Genomic DNA, 15,537 nt, shown 5'->3' on the forward strand with positions numbered 1-15,537 from the left:
GGAGCTGATGTTGGATTCATACACTACTCAACTGTATGCAGTCGGTTCAGGAAAGAAGATAAAACAGGCGTCTGATGAGGGTAGAGATTGACTGAGGCGTTAATATTCGTGATTGGATTACAGCTGATATTTTAAAGTCGTTAGAGCTCCTGTTCTCACCGTAACAAACACTGTCAGCAAAACCCTTGGGCGAGTGTCTATTCGCGTTGAACTTCGCCACTACAAGGCTGCCGCAAGCCAACGCATTGTTGCATAAATCTGCTTCTGAAGAAATTCGATTTCGCCAAAAATGAGTGGACAATTTGAGCTGAAATTACTCCGATGAATGCAAAGTGAGCCTGTAATCATTCTATTTCCAAGATAATGGGATAAGTCAACGTTTCAGGCAATCACTGCGTATGATTTCTAAAACATACTGCGATGATTGACCACAAGGGTTCACATTCGCTTCACAGGAGAAATAAATAATAGAAATCTTTCAGACAGGTAGTAGAAATTGTAAGGTTGTAGAATCGATAAGTAGTCTTGTAGACCACCGTATTCACTGTAGATGACAACGAACTTTTCTTGCACTAGATCTGTAAACAGGGAGCTGGTATCCCATGTGCCATTTTACCAAAAACGCCGCCCATGCTGATCTAAACAAAACATCCTGCGCCAACACTGGAACCGTGCCGAGAAGGGAAATTTTTGAAGCAATGCAATGGTCTGACAAAAATCCGCCTTAAGCGGTTTTCCTTTCGAATCTTGCGAGAGCAGGGCCAAGCTCTTCTGCCCTCGTTTTAAAGTTTGCCTTGTGTCGCTTATGTGTCTCCTTCCTCAGAGCTTCGATTCTCAGCCGCTTGTCGTCAATAATGTTTTTGCTTCCCTTCTTCCGAAGGTGTTTACGGAGACTGCTGTTCTTTCCACGGCCACGGTTCTTCAGGTTCGCAATAGGATCCTCCGGCTTGCGGTCCAAGTCGGCTTCAGCTCTGCGAGTCTGCTCGGAAGCAACGTCGAGTCTACCAATATAGTCGGGGTTCAAGGAGATCATTTCAGGTTGCAGCTTGTTCAACAAGCCACGCACCTCAGCCTCTTGTCGTTGCTTGCTGTTCTCGTAAGGGTTGACTTCGAGAGCATCAAAGTTAGGTTCACCTGCTCCAGGAACAATGATGCTGCTGAATCCGGCATTGTGCGAAATGCCAAGCACATCTTCGAATGGACACCATCGCACCCGTTCGATTCGGTTTCCTTCACCACCCCATGACATGTACGGAGACTGGATCTTCTCCTGGTCTGCCAGAGACTTGTTGAACAAGCCCTGCCAAACGGAGGTTTGGGTGCCCCATCCCACTGCGGTGAGGCCACGATCACTAATGGCTACAGATGATCCTGGCTGGCGCAAAAAGTAGTTGTTTACTTCCTTGAACATGCGAATATCCCATACTGACATCTTCAAATCTTGTCCAGTTGATACCATGTAACGTCCCTCTCGGTCAACGGCCAGCGACCGAACCGGGCCACGGTGAGCCAGCAACTTCACCAATGGCGTCGTAGAGTTTGGTGACCAGAGCGTCACAGAACCATTCTGGTGGCCCATATGGAGGATAGCATTGGAAGGATTTTGTGTGAGCGATGTTGGTGAGCCCATCTTCGTAGGAATTTCAATAACCATCTGGCCGGTTGACGTGTCTTGATATTTGAGATAACCAGCATTTCCCTGATATAAAGTCAGTTTTACTTGCAAGAGCTGGGAAAGAAACAGCTTGACGCCCACATACCACTGTCGCCAGGAGGAAATGGTAGGGCAGGAACTCCATGTTTGTAACCTCAATATGCTTCTGTAAACAGTGGAGCTCGACGCCGGCATGATCGTAGATGTACACATATTTCTTCTGTGCCACGGCAAAGTATTGATCATTATGGAGCCACTTCGCATCGCGCACTGTTTCTCCCAATTGCATTTCACAGCCAAGCTTGCCATCTCTCCAATCCATGGTCGCAATATGACCCTTGCGGCCAGCAAGCAAGAGACTTCTGCCATTTCGTGTATAATCTGCTGTGTACGGACCCAAACCTTCTAGCTTCAATTCAAATCCCTTCTTCGCTGTTTCCATGGGTAACTCTGCCTGAATGTCGTCTTGGCGGACTTTGTACGTCTTTTCCATTTCATTCTCAGGCTCGAGAAGTCCGGATTCGTTCTCAAGCAAAATCTCTGCATCACGCGCCTTGACTGTCGCATCCTTGTATTTGTTTTCCAGTGCCTTGAGGTTGCTGCGCAATTTCTTGTCTCGAACGGTGCCGGTTTGAATCTTGCGGCCTCGTCCATATTGCTGATGGGCTTCTTCCGCGCGGCGTTTCGCAACTATAGCCTCAGAATCCTTCGACTCCTTGCCCTTCTTGGGCTGAGAGTGTTTTCTCTCAGCCTGCGCCTTTTCGACCTCCATTTTGAATTGTCAACCCTCGGCCTGCGTGGAACGGGAAATGTGTGGTTTGCGGTGAGCTTGCTGTTTCCTCCGACAAAAAGTTCGCGAGCCGGAACGACAAAAAAGACACAATTGATTGGATGATCAGATAAGATTTGAAATTTTCCAGATCTAATCGATCTAATCGTATCGCCACACCGCACAATCAATTATTTGAGTATTTCGATGGCCATTCTCTCGTCCGTGAGATTTTTGTGTTGAAGCCAAAGTTCGCAAAGCACTCCCTCATTTGTCGGCCGATCGACAAACTGGATTCCTTACCGTTTAGGTTCAAGGCCGGTCCGACCATGGCTCCAATTGCGGGTGCTCATCACCACCGCAACACAACCAAATCTTCACATAAGCCTTACAAGTCACGGCATGCCTCGAAGAATGCTCTAAAGGAGAAGTCCAAAGGTGAGTATCTCCCCAACCTGAGCTCTAAATAGTCCATACTGACCCTTGCATAGGAAAGGTTGAGCAAAGCGAAAGAGGACAAAGGCGCACCCCGCACCAGCAAGTCATGTCGAAATTCGATCGGAGAAATCAAGCTCGCCAGAAACAAAATGCAAAGCGTCTAGAGCACACCAAGGCAACCAGCATCTTCTCTGGCAAGGACGGAGCACCGAGGCTCGTTGCTGTTATTCCTCTATGTGAGGGGCTTGACGCAGCAGCGGCAGTGAAATCTCTCAACTCAAGCATCGATATCGAAAGCGACGTTCCTGCTGCCGGACTCTTGCAGGTTTCTGTGGACAGATTTAAGCAGAAAATCGAATACATTGTTGCCAAGAAGGATATTCTATCGGCGCTCGATGCGGCTCGTGCGGCTGATTTTATCGTGTTTCTACTTTCGCCGGAAAACGAGGTAGACGAGATGGGAGAGCTGATGCTCCGTAGCATTGAGGGACAAGGTGTCTCTAACGTGTTGACTGCAGTCCAAGTATGGTTTTGATATGCGCTCCTTCCAAGAAGCTCTTATACTAATTTTACAATAGGGCATTGAGAAAATAGATCCCCCCAAACGCCGACCACAGGTCATTGCTTCTCTCAAGTCATTCATCACCCATTTCTTCCCTACTCAAGATAAAGTCCATTCTCTGGACTCAAGACAAGACTGCGCGAATGTTATCCGATCCTTATGTACAACCACACCAAAGGGTATTAGATGGCGAGACGAGCGCAGCTGGTTGCTCGCAGAGGAGGTTAGATGGCCGGGTGAGGCCACTGAGCCTGATCAGGTCGGCGAGGTCGTCATCAGAGGTCATGTTAGAGGCAAAGGTCTCAAAGCAGACCGAATTGTACAAGTGGGCGACTGGGGTGATTTCCAGATTGAGAAAATCGTCGAAGTTCCCACGGAAGCCCGCAAGAAGAGCAGCCGCACCGACGAAATGGCAGTAGACGACGAGGGCAAGGAAAAGATTGTAGACCAGCCCACAGAGGATCAGGATGACCTTAACGAACTTGCACCTGAAGAGGTCCATATGGACGATACAGATGAAATGATGAACGAGCCGATTCAGGATCGAAAAGGTGTTTTGTTGGACGAACACCATTATTTCTCTGACGGTGATGAGGACGACGAAAAGGTCCCAAAGAGGCTCCCCAAAGGAACTTCCAAGTACCAGTCTGCATGGTACTTAGGAGATGTCTCCGACTCTGGCTCTGATCTGGAGGACATTGATTACCAGGACGATGAAGAAGATGATGAAGACATGGCAACGGACGCCCCCGCTTTGCCGCAAGATGGCATGGAAGGGCTTGATCACTCTGGCCAGCGCGAGCCCACTGAGGCTGCGCCCTCGGAGTATCCCCAGTCCGAGATGTTTGTCGACCCCTCCCCCGAGGAGGAAGCGGAGCAAATAGCAGAATACCGGAAACAGCGCAAGACTGAGGCGGAGGAAGATCTCGAATTCCCCGATGAGATTGAGCTCCACCCGCATATGCTCGCTCGTGAGCGTCTGGCCAGATACCGTGGACTGAAGAGCTTAAGATCAAGTCACTGGGAAACGTCCGAGGATCGTGGACACGAACCGGAAGAATGGTATCGCCTTCTCGATGTGCCCAATTACAAGGGTGTCAGAAGCCAGGTCGCCAGGGAAGCCCTTGTCGGCGGTGTCAAGGTTAGTTTCAAAAACCCTCGGTTGGATTCTTGTGAACCACATTGTCTAATCAAGTTGAAATTGCATATAGCCCGGCACTCTTGTGGACATTCACCTCCGCAACGTGCCTTTGTCTCTGCAAAAGACTTACTCCCCAAGTGAGCCACTGGCAGTCTACTCCCTGCTGCGGCATGAGCATAAGCGCACTGTCGCGAACGTTAGCATGACGCTGTCCACGGATTACCCCAACCCAATAAAGGCCAAAGAGGAGTTGATCATGCAATGTGGCCCACGCCGAATTGTTATCAATCCTGTCTTCTCCGCCATGGGTAACTCGCCAAACAACGTTCACAAGTTTGACCGCTTCTTACATCCTGGCGCGACCACGATGGCTACTTTCATCGGACCTTTGACATGGGGTTCGGTACCAATACTCTTCTTCAAGAAGAAGTCTGCTGGCGCAACTGACGGAGACCAGGCGCCCTCAGCTAATGGCGACGAAGATAAAGAAATGGCCGTGGACGGCGAGGGTGAGGGTGAAAGTGACGATGCCAATGTTCCCTTAGAACTCATTGGTACCGGCACTGCCCAGGCTCCGGACCGAAGCCGTGTGGTTGCCAAGCGTGTCATTCTCACAGGACATCCGTTCAAGATCAATAAGAAGGTCGTCACGATCCGGTACATGTTCTTCAACACCGAGGACGTCGCGTGGTTCAAGGCCATGCCTTTGTGGACCAGACGTGGCCGCAGCGGCTTCATCAAAGAGAGCTTGGGTACTCATGGATACTTCAAGGCCACATTTGATGGTCCTATCAATCCCCAGGATGCCGTCGGCATCAGTTTGTATAAGCGTGTTTTCCCAAGGAGTGCCAAGCCATTTCACCCCGAGATGCTTGAGCAATGAAGGAAATCTTTAGCTTCCTCCTTCTGTCAAGCGTGCAGATCAGAGGGGATATGACATGATACAAAAATTATGACTCGGAATCAAATAGATGGCTTACGGATTACCCTAGTGTTTTGGTCAATGGTCTATGGTCTTTGGGCGGTAAATAGTCTTCTCGGGCTATGCACACCGATAGAGACTGATACTATTCAAGTTTGATTTAAAAGTAAAAGCATCATTATTGTGTAGATTTTAGGTTATGAATATATTCACATTGCCACCGCTTAATGCTTTTAATTCGATAGAATGCTTGCAGCGAACTTGAGGTGATGCGACGCAACAGGTGAGACCCAGTAGCCGTCAGTTCGGTAGACAAGCCGCCTGGCCGCTTCCCTCGTTCGCCTGTTCGCCTCCGCGTTTTCCAAGCGATATCGCCGCCACGCCTTTCTGGGATCTTCACATTCGCAGCACGCAACCGCGTTCCAATAACCAGTGACGCCGCTCGCTTTCAATTTTGGGTTTATCTCGAGATTGTCGCATGGTTATCAGGGCCTTTTGAGTCAAGAGAACTTTTCTGAGCGCTCCCTCCAGTCCGTTTGGACGCAACAACGTATTACGACTCTTTTTTAATTCTCTCCGACAATAACAAACCTCGAAAATGGGTGGCGGCGATCTCAATCTGAAGAAATCATGGCACCCCGTGCTGATGAGCAATCAGCGCCGGGTGTGGGAAGAGGAAAAGAAGGCGCTGGATGAGCGCAAGAAGATCGAACAGATCATGAAGGAGAGACAGGAGGAGCGACAGATTCAGGAACTGCAGCAAATGCAAGAAGCAGCCGGAGGAAATAAGCGGGCGAACCGTGTGGACTGGATGTATTCTGGTCCATCAGATGGTCAAGCCGGTACGACGGAGGAGATGGAAGGATATCTGCTTGGAAAACGAAGGATTGATCCTCTGATCAAGGGCACCGAGCACAAGAAGTTGGAGAAGGCGGCAGACGAGGGATCATTCATGGCATTGCAGAGCGCGAATACGGTTCGAGACACGGCAGCAAAGGTCCGGGACGATCCCATGCTTGCCATCAAAAAGCAAGAACAAGCAGCTTACGAAGCAATGATGAATGACCCGAGCCGGCGACGGCAGCTCCTTAAAGCAGCTGGTGCTGACGAGAAGAGTCGAGATTCAGAACGAAAACGCCATCGCCACCGACACCGTGATGATGACAGGGACCACTACCATAGAAGTCATCGAAGAAGGCGGGAAGACGATGAGGATAGACGCAGTCGTCGCTACGACGACAAAGATGACTATGGCGACTACCACCGGAGCAGTAGACGCAGAAGGGATGACGAAGAGGAAGATAGTTACCGGCGGCGTCACCACCATCGTCGGAGATCCTACACACCTTCTCGCTCAAGATCACGATCCCCCGGCCGTGAGAAGAACGGCTTGACTCGGCACAAATCACCAGATCGAAATGGCTACAGAAAAGACTACAGAAATGGGGATTCATACAGTCACCGTGAGCAGCAGGATCGTTCTGGCGAAAGGGGCCTCAAGGAGAGTTACTCCGGTCGAAATGGTTTTCGCAACGATTACAGGAATGGTCATGATCGTCAGCAAAATGGCAGTGGTAGCTCTGGACCATCGGCCGAAGAGACGCGTGCCGCGAAATTGGCCGCCATGCAGCAGGATGCATCTCAACTGGACACCGATCGTGAACAAAGACTGGCGGCTATTGCAGAGAGGGAGAAAGCTGAGCGCGAGTCAGAAGATGCAGCACGGGCTCGGTCCTCCAAGTTTGGTGGTAGAGGTGACTTTATCAGCGGCCTTAACAGAAAAGCTGGCGAGCTTGACCTTGGAGAGCGTGTCCGACGGGGAAGAGGCGGCCTTGAGCGTGGTGGCCGTGACGAATGACATGCGACTTAGGACTTCTCCATCTTGATTTTATGCGCGCCTTTATGGCAGCTAAACCCAACAGTGATGAGCGCAGGAGTCAGGACCCGAAGATTATCTTTCATCGAGATCATGGACTATAGTGGAGGCTATCCTGTATTTGCTTGCTCAGATGTCACTAGCAAACCAAGGGTCTGAGACCCTCAATCATGGAGTCATTTACACGCCACGAGATTCACATCTGCGGTATGACGAACCTTCACTCCGGTACAAGGTGAAATTTCATTACCGTCATCCTTCAGCTTCATTTGCTTGGGCTATTCATATGTCCAAATAGTCCTGCCGACTTGGAGTGCCCTTCGCTCCATCAAAGGGCGTATTATAAGGTGCTGTCGGCTCCTACATCTTTTTTATGATGAAAAGAGCGACACTACGCTTTGCAAGTTTGGCGTGCTACAATCATTGGCAACCCATATACGACTTGTTACAAATTCTCTTCTCGGCGCAGGGATGAAGACAGATTGCCAGTCATTCAGAATAATAGTATTATTTCTCTCATTCTTTTGGCTCTTGCCCAGGAGGAGCTGGTTAGTACCGTCATAGGCACAAGAAGATATGATTTCTGGACAATTTAGCATGTCTTATTGCATAATGATTCTTGGTTGTTTGTCTATGCTTGTGTGATCGCACGTGCAGTAACCGTTGAGTACAAAAATTAATGTCCCGGCTGAAAGCAAAATATACTCTGGAAACTATTTCAAGCCTCGAACGGTTTTCAATATGTAGAAGAAATGTTAAATGGGTATTGTGACAAATTGATAGAGTACTCTGTAATGCGAGTAAGAATTCGTCCGCGGGGTTGCATTCGATTCTTTTGCATTCTGCGGCGGTCGGTTAAACCTCCCCATTCTTCAGTTATGCGTCTACCCCCACCGAGGTATCGGCGGGTTCAGCCACCATCGCCGAAGCCGCAGGGTCCCTGATTACAGTATCATGACTGAGCGCTGACACAGAGTGATTTTCGAAGTTAATTCACAATCACAATTGCAACGCCCCTCCTGTCAATACCCTCCAATTCTCCACTATTCTAATTTTCAACGCTTGAAGTTTTTCGTTTCTAGCCACAAAAATGAGCGAACAACTTCCAGCGCACGTCTCGCCCGTGCTGGAACCGGTCGAGTATCCATTTGCTCAGACGATTTCTGATCTCCGCCATGAGAATCCCCCGCCAGCACTCATCAGTCCAGCTTTTACGCCGCCCGCGACACCTGGGACAGGGACTCCTGCGATAAGTCGTGAGGCGGAATCAATACCGGTCGATACGTCAAATGAAGAGCCACAACGGCTTCTCGAGGCGCTGCCGGAGGTCAATTGCGTCGTGCGCGCACGTATCCCTACAACTACCGGCACTGAAATGTTTCTTCATCTGTACCAGAATAATGTTGACAACAAAGAACACTTGGCTATAGTATTTGGCTCGCAAATCCGATCCCAATCGTTAGATGCCCCGCGGCCGGGCGAGACAGAAATGGATCGAATGATACGAGGCGCTTACACGGGGAGATTGTACCCTGGACGAACATCCAGTCGATTAGAACCACAGTCGGGGCCGAGTCAGCAACAGAAACTTAAGAGCGTGGTGGATCAGATAGGACACAGTTCTCCTGTTCCTAGCGCTGTACCACGCCAGCCTCCTTCGAAGATTACCAGCGCACCATCATCATCACCATTGTCATCTAATAATCCTACGCCTACCTCTTCAGCAGCAACAGCACCTCCCGCTTCCATTAACTCACCTCTTGTCCGAATCCACTCTGAATGCTACACTGGCGAGACCGCCTGGTCTGCTCGCTGCGACTGCGGAGAGCAACTCGACGAAGCGGCACGGCTTATGGCACTACCGTCTGCGAGCAGCAGCGGCGGCGTTATCATCTACCTACGGCAAGAAGGTCGAGGCATTGGGCTCGGCGAAAAGCTCAAGGCATACAATCTGCAGGACCTGGGATCCGACACGGTAGAGGCAAACCTGATTCTGCGCCATCCCGCTGATGCGCGTAGCTATGGTCTCGCCACGGCGATGCTGGTAGACCTCGGGCTCGGAGGCGATACGGGCATTCGGCTCCTGACGAATAATCCGGACAAGATTCGTGCGGTGGAGGGGCCCAACCGTGAAGTCACGGTCAAGGAGAGAGTGGCCATGGTTCCGCTTGCCTGGCGAAGTCATGGCAAGCAGGGGTTTAATAGTCCGGAGGTGGGCGGATACCTGCGCACCAAGGTGAGTTTCTTTCCGTCTACTGAAGAGTATATTGATTCAGTAGAGTATTATTGAAGAGTATATTGATATTAACTTTTTTGACAGATTGAGAAAATGGGCCACATGTTACAAATGAGCGAGGGCTTTTGATTAAAAGTTGAGCATTGGAGCGGAGCATTTTGTACAGCAATTCTTATAGGCTTTGTTTCTCATTATTTCTTTATTACTTGTGTACATTTATCCCGCAGTACAAAGTACAGGGGAGAATAGTTTCTGGATAAACTTTGTTAGATATCCTTATCTTCTTTCTTATTTATCCTCTTTTTACATGTACAAGGCTTGATCATCCTCGTTACCCCATGTTTCGAATCCATGGGTCGGTATATTGTTTATATCGTTTCTTCTCTGTATCTAAGTCAGGCTTCATGTACAGCGAAAGAGTTGCTGTGAATATATAATGAATATTAATTTCCCTTGTGCTCATCAAATTTATATTCGTTATTATTTTCATCATGTATATGGTCATTGTGTTTTTATTTTATTTTATTTTAATCTATTTCCATTGTATAGCTAGTGAGCGGTATTCAGCACGCAGCCAGGGATGAAGCCATGTAAAACACGTGGGGCTCACCGTTCGCGAACCTGTACGGTAGGTAATCCGGTATCCCCACATTTTACCTTAGTTATATAACCCGCGAGTTCTCGACCCATTGCTTTGAAATGGTTGATTACTACAGTACTCTACTGTATAGCGCTCCCTGCGCTGTAGGCTTTGCATACTGCGGTACTTCTCTGAACATTGATACTTACCTGGTCTTTTAGTGAATATTGTACTTATATCTGCAGCACGTCATTCACGCTGGGCCTCGGACTGCAGGACTGCAATTGCTGTGCACGGATATGATGTGATTTGTGCACTTCGCACGTCTACCTACCTACAGTATTGCAATTCCAGTCCCATAGTACAAAGTTCAAAGTACAAAGTACAAAGTACGGATAGAGAGATAAGGTAAAAGGTGGTGGGAGTAGGAGGTACACGTAGTGCGGCACTGGTTAACTACGGTAGGTAATATTGAGCATGAGTACCCTGTAGGTCGATTGTCGAGGGCGCAGGAGGTGTCTATGGATTACTGTAGTATTGTATCGCTCGACTGCAACGACTGACAGCAGCCGGCAGTATGCCGGTCTGGTGGGAGAGCACAGCATCTAGCATACCGTACAAAGTACGAGTGGCTCTATACAATAGCATCTAACCTTCAAACATACTGCATACACTGCATAGAGGACAAAGTACAAATACAGAACGAGAATAATGCGGATCTTGGATCCTGGATCCTGATATCGGATATCGACTGGGGAACATCAGTTAGCTCATAACTCATAGAGGACAGAGTGTACCTTTGTACAAGTGGTGGATGGTGGACTACGTAGTACCGGCAATCGGCTTGGCATTACGGATAGCAAACCGATCCAAAGTATCTGTACTTGCGAGCATGAATGATACATGGGGTATAGAAGTATAGATACACAAGTCTTATCAAACGGATGCTCAAGGATCCAACCACCTTTGATTTAGTGTGGTGGCGTTCTCGTAGGTGCCGCCGACCGCACCGAACTCGGCCTGACGTACCAGAGAATAGATGATACTGTGTCTGCTATGATGTATATTGTAAAGGATATGAATGTCAATGATTCATGGGAATACCAGATATCTACTGAGTATAGAGTCATTGAGAGAGGGTCTCTTTGGTATGATTAATTGTAAGATGGTAAAGATCAGTAACTGTGGCCGGCAGATAAGTGATAGTGGCAGCAAGAATGGTGTGGTGCCAGGTACAGAGTTTATTCGGCGGATTAGATCAACCTTGTTTTAGTCAGACAGGGGTCGGGATGAGATAATTCGGTCCCGACAGACCACAAGAATCGTCCCTTACACACGTCTCTTGTAGTGGGAGAGGATAAGTTAGTGGGAGCGCAACGCTTACCTCAACATGGTGTTCTGGCTGGGTCGGCTGTTGTCAGCAAATCCACCCGTTTGGTCCCCCGGTGCCGAAATTTATATATGCTATCTCTCCCTCGTCTCGACACTTTTCTCATCATCACCATCATCATCATCATCACCACTTCTACAATTAACCACATCTTCCGTTAATTTTCATACATTTCTTCAAAATGTCTTCCGGCATCGCTCGCATCCAGCACCCCGCCCCGGCCTTCAAGGCCACCGCCGTCATTGACGGTTCTTTTGAGGGTATGTTCCCCCCAGTCCTGGTTGAAGTCAACATCTTTCATCTCAATGATTAAATGGTATTAATATTGAGTGTAGAGGTCCAGCTCTCCGACTACACCTCCAAGGGCAAATGGGTCATCCTCGCCTTCATCCCCATGGCCTGGACTTTCGTCTGCCCCACTGAGATCATCGCCTTCAGCGACTCGGTTGCCGAGTTCCAGAAGCGTGGTGCTGAGGTCCTCTTCGCCTCCACCGACTCCGAGTACAGCTTGCTCTCCTGGAGCACCACTGCCCGCAAGAACGGCGGTCTCGGCGAGGTCAAGATCCCCTTGCTCTCCGACAAGAACCAGAAGATTAGCCGTGACTATGGCGTCTTGATTGAGGAGGCCGGTGTCGCCCTCCGTGGTCTCTTCCTCATTGACCCCAACGGCATCCTTCGCCAGGTTTGTCTCACCTCCCCTCAATCTTTTATCATCCCCCCCGGACTATACTAATTCTGATAGATCACCATCAACGACCTTCCCGTTGGCCGCAGCGTCGACGAGGCCGTCCGTCTTGTCGATGCCTTCAAGTTCACCGACGAGTTCGGCGAGGTCTGCCCTGCCAACTGGAACCCCGGTGCCGAGACCATCAAGGCTACTCCCACCGACTCCAAGGAGTACTTCAACAAGGTTCACGGCCAGTAAATTTACGATTCCCTCTCACATTTCAGTCACACATGATAAAGATGCATGTGTAAAAGCCACGGGAGTTGACTAACTCCTGGTCCTTTGATGCTGCTACGTATAATCTTGCTAGATGGCTTAGAGCTAGATCTCTATTTGCTAGACCTGCATTGGCGCTTTCCACTTTTCCTTTGTTATAGACAGCATAGCGCTAAATAGACTTTTTTTTTTACCTACCACTTGTCAAATGCCATGGTCAATATTGTGAACGTTACATGCATATCAGTCTTTCCACACTGCTTTATCTGTTATCGATATTGACAGTCATCTGCCCAGCATTTCTTCTGCATCACGCCCTCCACGGCGTCGACGGCGGCGCACCCCACCCAGATCCCTCCTCCTCGCTCTCACTATCCTCACTATCCTCTTCCTCTTCCCTCCCCTCTTGTTTCCTCTTTTCCCGTCTTGCCCCCCTCCGTCTCTCCCGCTCCTGGTTCTCTTCTCGCCACTTGACCACGGCAGGCGGCAGAACCGACATATCCGGATCCTGTCGCTTCTCCAGCGGGACCTCGCGACCGTCCACCCGCTGCTCGACCAATGCTTTGAGACGCGCTTCTATTGCTTTACTCGTCTGCTGTCCTTGACTTGTCTGCTGCTGTGTTTCGTGGCTTGACGGGCGCTGTTGTATTTCGTGGGTTCCCTCGGTTGACGAGGGCGGTTCTTCTGCTCCGCCGGCCCGAGCCCAGCCATTGGGATAATTAGCCAGATACAATCTACACGCATGAAGCTGCATGTCCACTTCGACTGCAATTTCGTCCGGACTCAGCGCGTGGTGCGCGAGCACGGTCCCGTCGGGCGCAAAGGCACGTAGGACCCCGTCGTTGCCGAGGTGCGTGGTGCTTTTGTTTTTGCCGTTGTTTTTGCCGTTACCGTTGTTTTGACTATTGTTGTTGGTGGCGGTGGCGGTGAGGGACGTATGGATTGCCTGGACGTGGGAGTGTGCGGGTGTGTCATTGTTTTGAGTACCACTGTTGTTGTTGTTGTTGGTATCGTCGTTGGCGGCGGTGGTGGTGGTGGTGGTGGTAGCGCGAGTCTTGTCCATTGTGCAGGCACTTATTCTTGTCTTTATACAATGTAAGGTAGTTTCTAGTTATTCGACTTGTAGTGTTGGATTTGAGGTTGAGGTCGTTTAAATGTTGTATGTTGTATGTTGTATGTGTATGTGTATGTGTATGTGTATGTAAGGTAGTCTGTAGTTGTCTACCTGTATGCCTGTATGCTGTATGCTGTATGTATGTCCTAGCTCTAGCTCGGGACTCGAGTTGCAGATGGTAGAATGGTACAATTCTGGTAGAATGTGAAATTGGAATGTTGATGTTGTATTTGTTACTTTAATCGATGCAATTGCTCTTATGCCCGTGAGAGCCGGAGACGGGGAGGGGAGGTGGTATAACAATGAGAACGGTGAGTAAATAACAATATGAGGACAACGGATAAATAACAATCAAATAGAAACTTGGCTTGGTTGGCAGACTCTACCACTGGCACTGGACACGTCAAGGTATAGGTCAACGTAACGGTCAACGTCAATGTCAGTCAGGTGGCTCGTATAACTTTATATCAGTGGCCTGACTGCTACCGCTGAGTGCTGACTACTGATTTCTACTGCTGACGCTGACTGCGCGCAACAGTAGAAGCAGTAGACGAACGAAACTAGACTGACGAGCAGGGCAGTGGGGGCTATAACTTGTCTTGTATGTAAATTTATATTTAAATTTTGTCTAGGTAGGTATGAAGGCAGACTTGAGTTTATGCGATTGAGTCAATTATAGTCATCAGCTATATTTCTCAGCTATATTTCTCAGCTATATTTCTCAGCTATATTTCTCAGCTATAGCTATCACTTATAGTTATCAGTTATCGGATGACGATATGTTGATCTGTCGAAATGTTGATGATGTTGATGCGTTAGGGACTAGACATTAAGCGTTATGCGTTAGGCAACAGCGTCATTATTTTAGTCTTTAGAATCGTTGTATTAGTCTTTCGTCTCGTCTTATGTCTTGTATGTCTTTAGTCGACAATTGACAATTGACAAATGACAAGTGCCAAGTGACGCCACTAAGTCCACGTGTGGATTACGGACTACGGACTACGGACTACAGAAGAATGTATCCGTACCTGTATCTGAAAAATAAATTGAAACCAACAGGCATAGAATAGGAATAGAATAGGAACAGAGTATGATAGGATAATAGGATAACAGAGGATGAGCAGAAGAACCGAGGACCAGGACTAGGACGCGTCCAATGGTCCCATGACGAGGCCAGACATCATAGGTCATAGGTCACGATTCACGAGCATACCTGTACCTGGCATATGGCATATGGCATATAACATCCCTCATCCCTGCTGCCCTGCTGCCCTGCTGCCCTGCTGCCCCGCCTGCAGCGCTACGTACAAGTATCTATACAGCGGGACGATGGGACGATGGGACGCTGGGACGGTAGGTTGGTGGGTTGATGGGTTGGATGTATGGAGTACGAGTAACAAGAATAACAATAACGTCCCTGCATGCGAGGAGCGAGGATAGATCTACTACAGAGTACAGTCGATAGACTACAGACTACGATGATAGGGCTCTGTGTATGAAGGCTCTGTATCTGTACCATATATCTGAGAGCCTGGTATATGTATAAGTAGCTTGTCTTCGTCTTTAACAAAAGGGTTAAAAAGGAGGGGCGGGGCTAAATCAAAGGGGGAAAAAAAGAAAGAAAAGAGAAGAAAAGAGAAGAAAAGAAAAGAAAAGAAGCTACCTGATTTTAGTAGTAGAGATGGTAATGAAGGTTATATGAGATATATAGGGATGATGATATCAACAAATGGATTGTATATATAGGACAATTCAGCAAACAGAGGTAGATCCGAACATTGAACGATAGATACAAGGACATGATAAAGAATAGTCAGACATGATAAAATAAATATAATGAATACACATAAATAGATATATAAAGACATAATAAACAGGTAGATAATAAATGACAAAACGAGTAATTAATCAA

The 15,537-nt window shown here is 48.5% G+C and overlaps 7 protein-coding genes across 7 annotated transcripts; 4 read left to right on the forward strand and 3 right to left on the reverse strand.

Annotated features, from left to right (window-relative positions):
- Positions 1-481: 481 nt before the first annotated feature.
- On the reverse strand, positions 482-2,551 carry L228DRAFT_233227 (BING4CT-domain-containing protein). Its single transcript, XM_018330625.1, has 2 exons — positions 1,761-2,551; positions 482-1,699 (listed from the first exon to the last, which is right to left on the reverse strand). The coding sequence occupies exons 1-2, from the start codon at positions 2,424-2,426 to the stop codon at positions 725-727; spliced, it is 1,641 nt and encodes a 546-aa protein (XP_018185415.1). The 5' UTR covers positions 2,427-2,551; the 3' UTR covers positions 482-724.
- Positions 2,552-2,653: 102 nt separating this feature from the next.
- Positions 2,654-5,708, forward strand: L228DRAFT_263205 (DUF663-domain-containing protein). Its single transcript, XM_018334473.1, has 4 exons — positions 2,654-2,861; positions 2,915-3,384; positions 3,440-4,564; positions 4,635-5,708. The coding sequence occupies exons 1-4, from the start codon at positions 2,753-2,755 to the stop codon at positions 5,445-5,447; spliced, it is 2,517 nt and encodes an 838-aa protein (XP_018185416.1). The 5' UTR covers positions 2,654-2,752; the 3' UTR covers positions 5,448-5,708.
- A 376-nt stretch (positions 5,709-6,084) lies between these two features.
- Positions 6,085-7,344, forward strand: L228DRAFT_270639 (hypothetical protein; the record flags this gene model as incomplete). The annotated part of the gene is made up of 1 exon (XM_018335434.1): positions 6,085-7,344. One exon carries the CDS (start codon positions 6,085-6,087, stop codon positions 7,342-7,344), a length of 1,260 nt encoding a protein of 419 aa, XP_018185417.1.
- A 954-nt stretch (positions 7,345-8,298) lies between these two features.
- On the forward strand, positions 8,299-9,999 carry L228DRAFT_263207 (hypothetical protein). The gene is made up of 2 exons (XM_018334474.1): positions 8,299-9,598; positions 9,683-9,999. Exons 1-2 carry the CDS (start codon positions 8,453-8,455, stop codon positions 9,725-9,727), a joined length of 1,191 nt encoding a protein of 396 aa, XP_018185418.1. The 5' UTR covers positions 8,299-8,452; the 3' UTR covers positions 9,728-9,999.
- Positions 10,000-10,120: 121 nt separating this feature from the next.
- On the reverse strand, positions 10,121-11,738 carry L228DRAFT_263208 (hypothetical protein; the record flags this gene model as incomplete). Its single annotated transcript, XM_018334475.1, has 9 exons — positions 11,563-11,738; positions 11,208-11,232; positions 10,976-11,000; positions 10,844-10,929; positions 10,664-10,783; positions 10,517-10,634; positions 10,388-10,392; positions 10,209-10,219; positions 10,121-10,130 (listed from the first exon to the last, which is right to left on the reverse strand). The coding sequence occupies exons 1-9, from the start codon at positions 11,568-11,570 to the stop codon at positions 10,121-10,123; spliced, it is 408 nt and encodes a 135-aa protein (XP_018185419.1). The 5' UTR covers positions 11,571-11,738.
- On the forward strand, positions 11,505-12,493 carry L228DRAFT_233238 (thioredoxin-like protein; the record flags this gene model as incomplete). Its single annotated transcript, XM_018330626.1, has 3 exons — positions 11,505-11,828; positions 11,904-12,250; positions 12,311-12,493. Exons 1-3 carry the CDS (start codon positions 11,750-11,752, stop codon positions 12,491-12,493), a joined length of 609 nt encoding a protein of 202 aa, XP_018185420.1. The 5' UTR covers positions 11,505-11,749.
- Positions 12,494-12,547: 54 nt separating this feature from the next.
- Positions 12,548-14,007, reverse strand: L228DRAFT_250288 (hypothetical protein). Its single transcript, XM_018333288.1, has one exon. It carries the CDS (start codon positions 13,572-13,574, stop codon positions 12,822-12,824), a length of 753 nt encoding a protein of 250 aa, XP_018185421.1. The 5' UTR covers positions 13,575-14,007; the 3' UTR covers positions 12,548-12,821.
- Positions 14,008-15,537: the final 1,530 nt, after the last annotated feature.

The sequence above is a fragment of the Xylona heveae genome, assembly GCF_001619985.1.
Source record: "Xylona heveae TC161 unplaced genomic scaffold L228scaffold_11, whole genome shotgun sequence".
In the NCBI taxonomy this organism is placed as follows: domain Eukaryota; kingdom Fungi; phylum Ascomycota; class Xylonomycetes; order Xylonales; family Xylonaceae; genus Xylona; species Xylona heveae.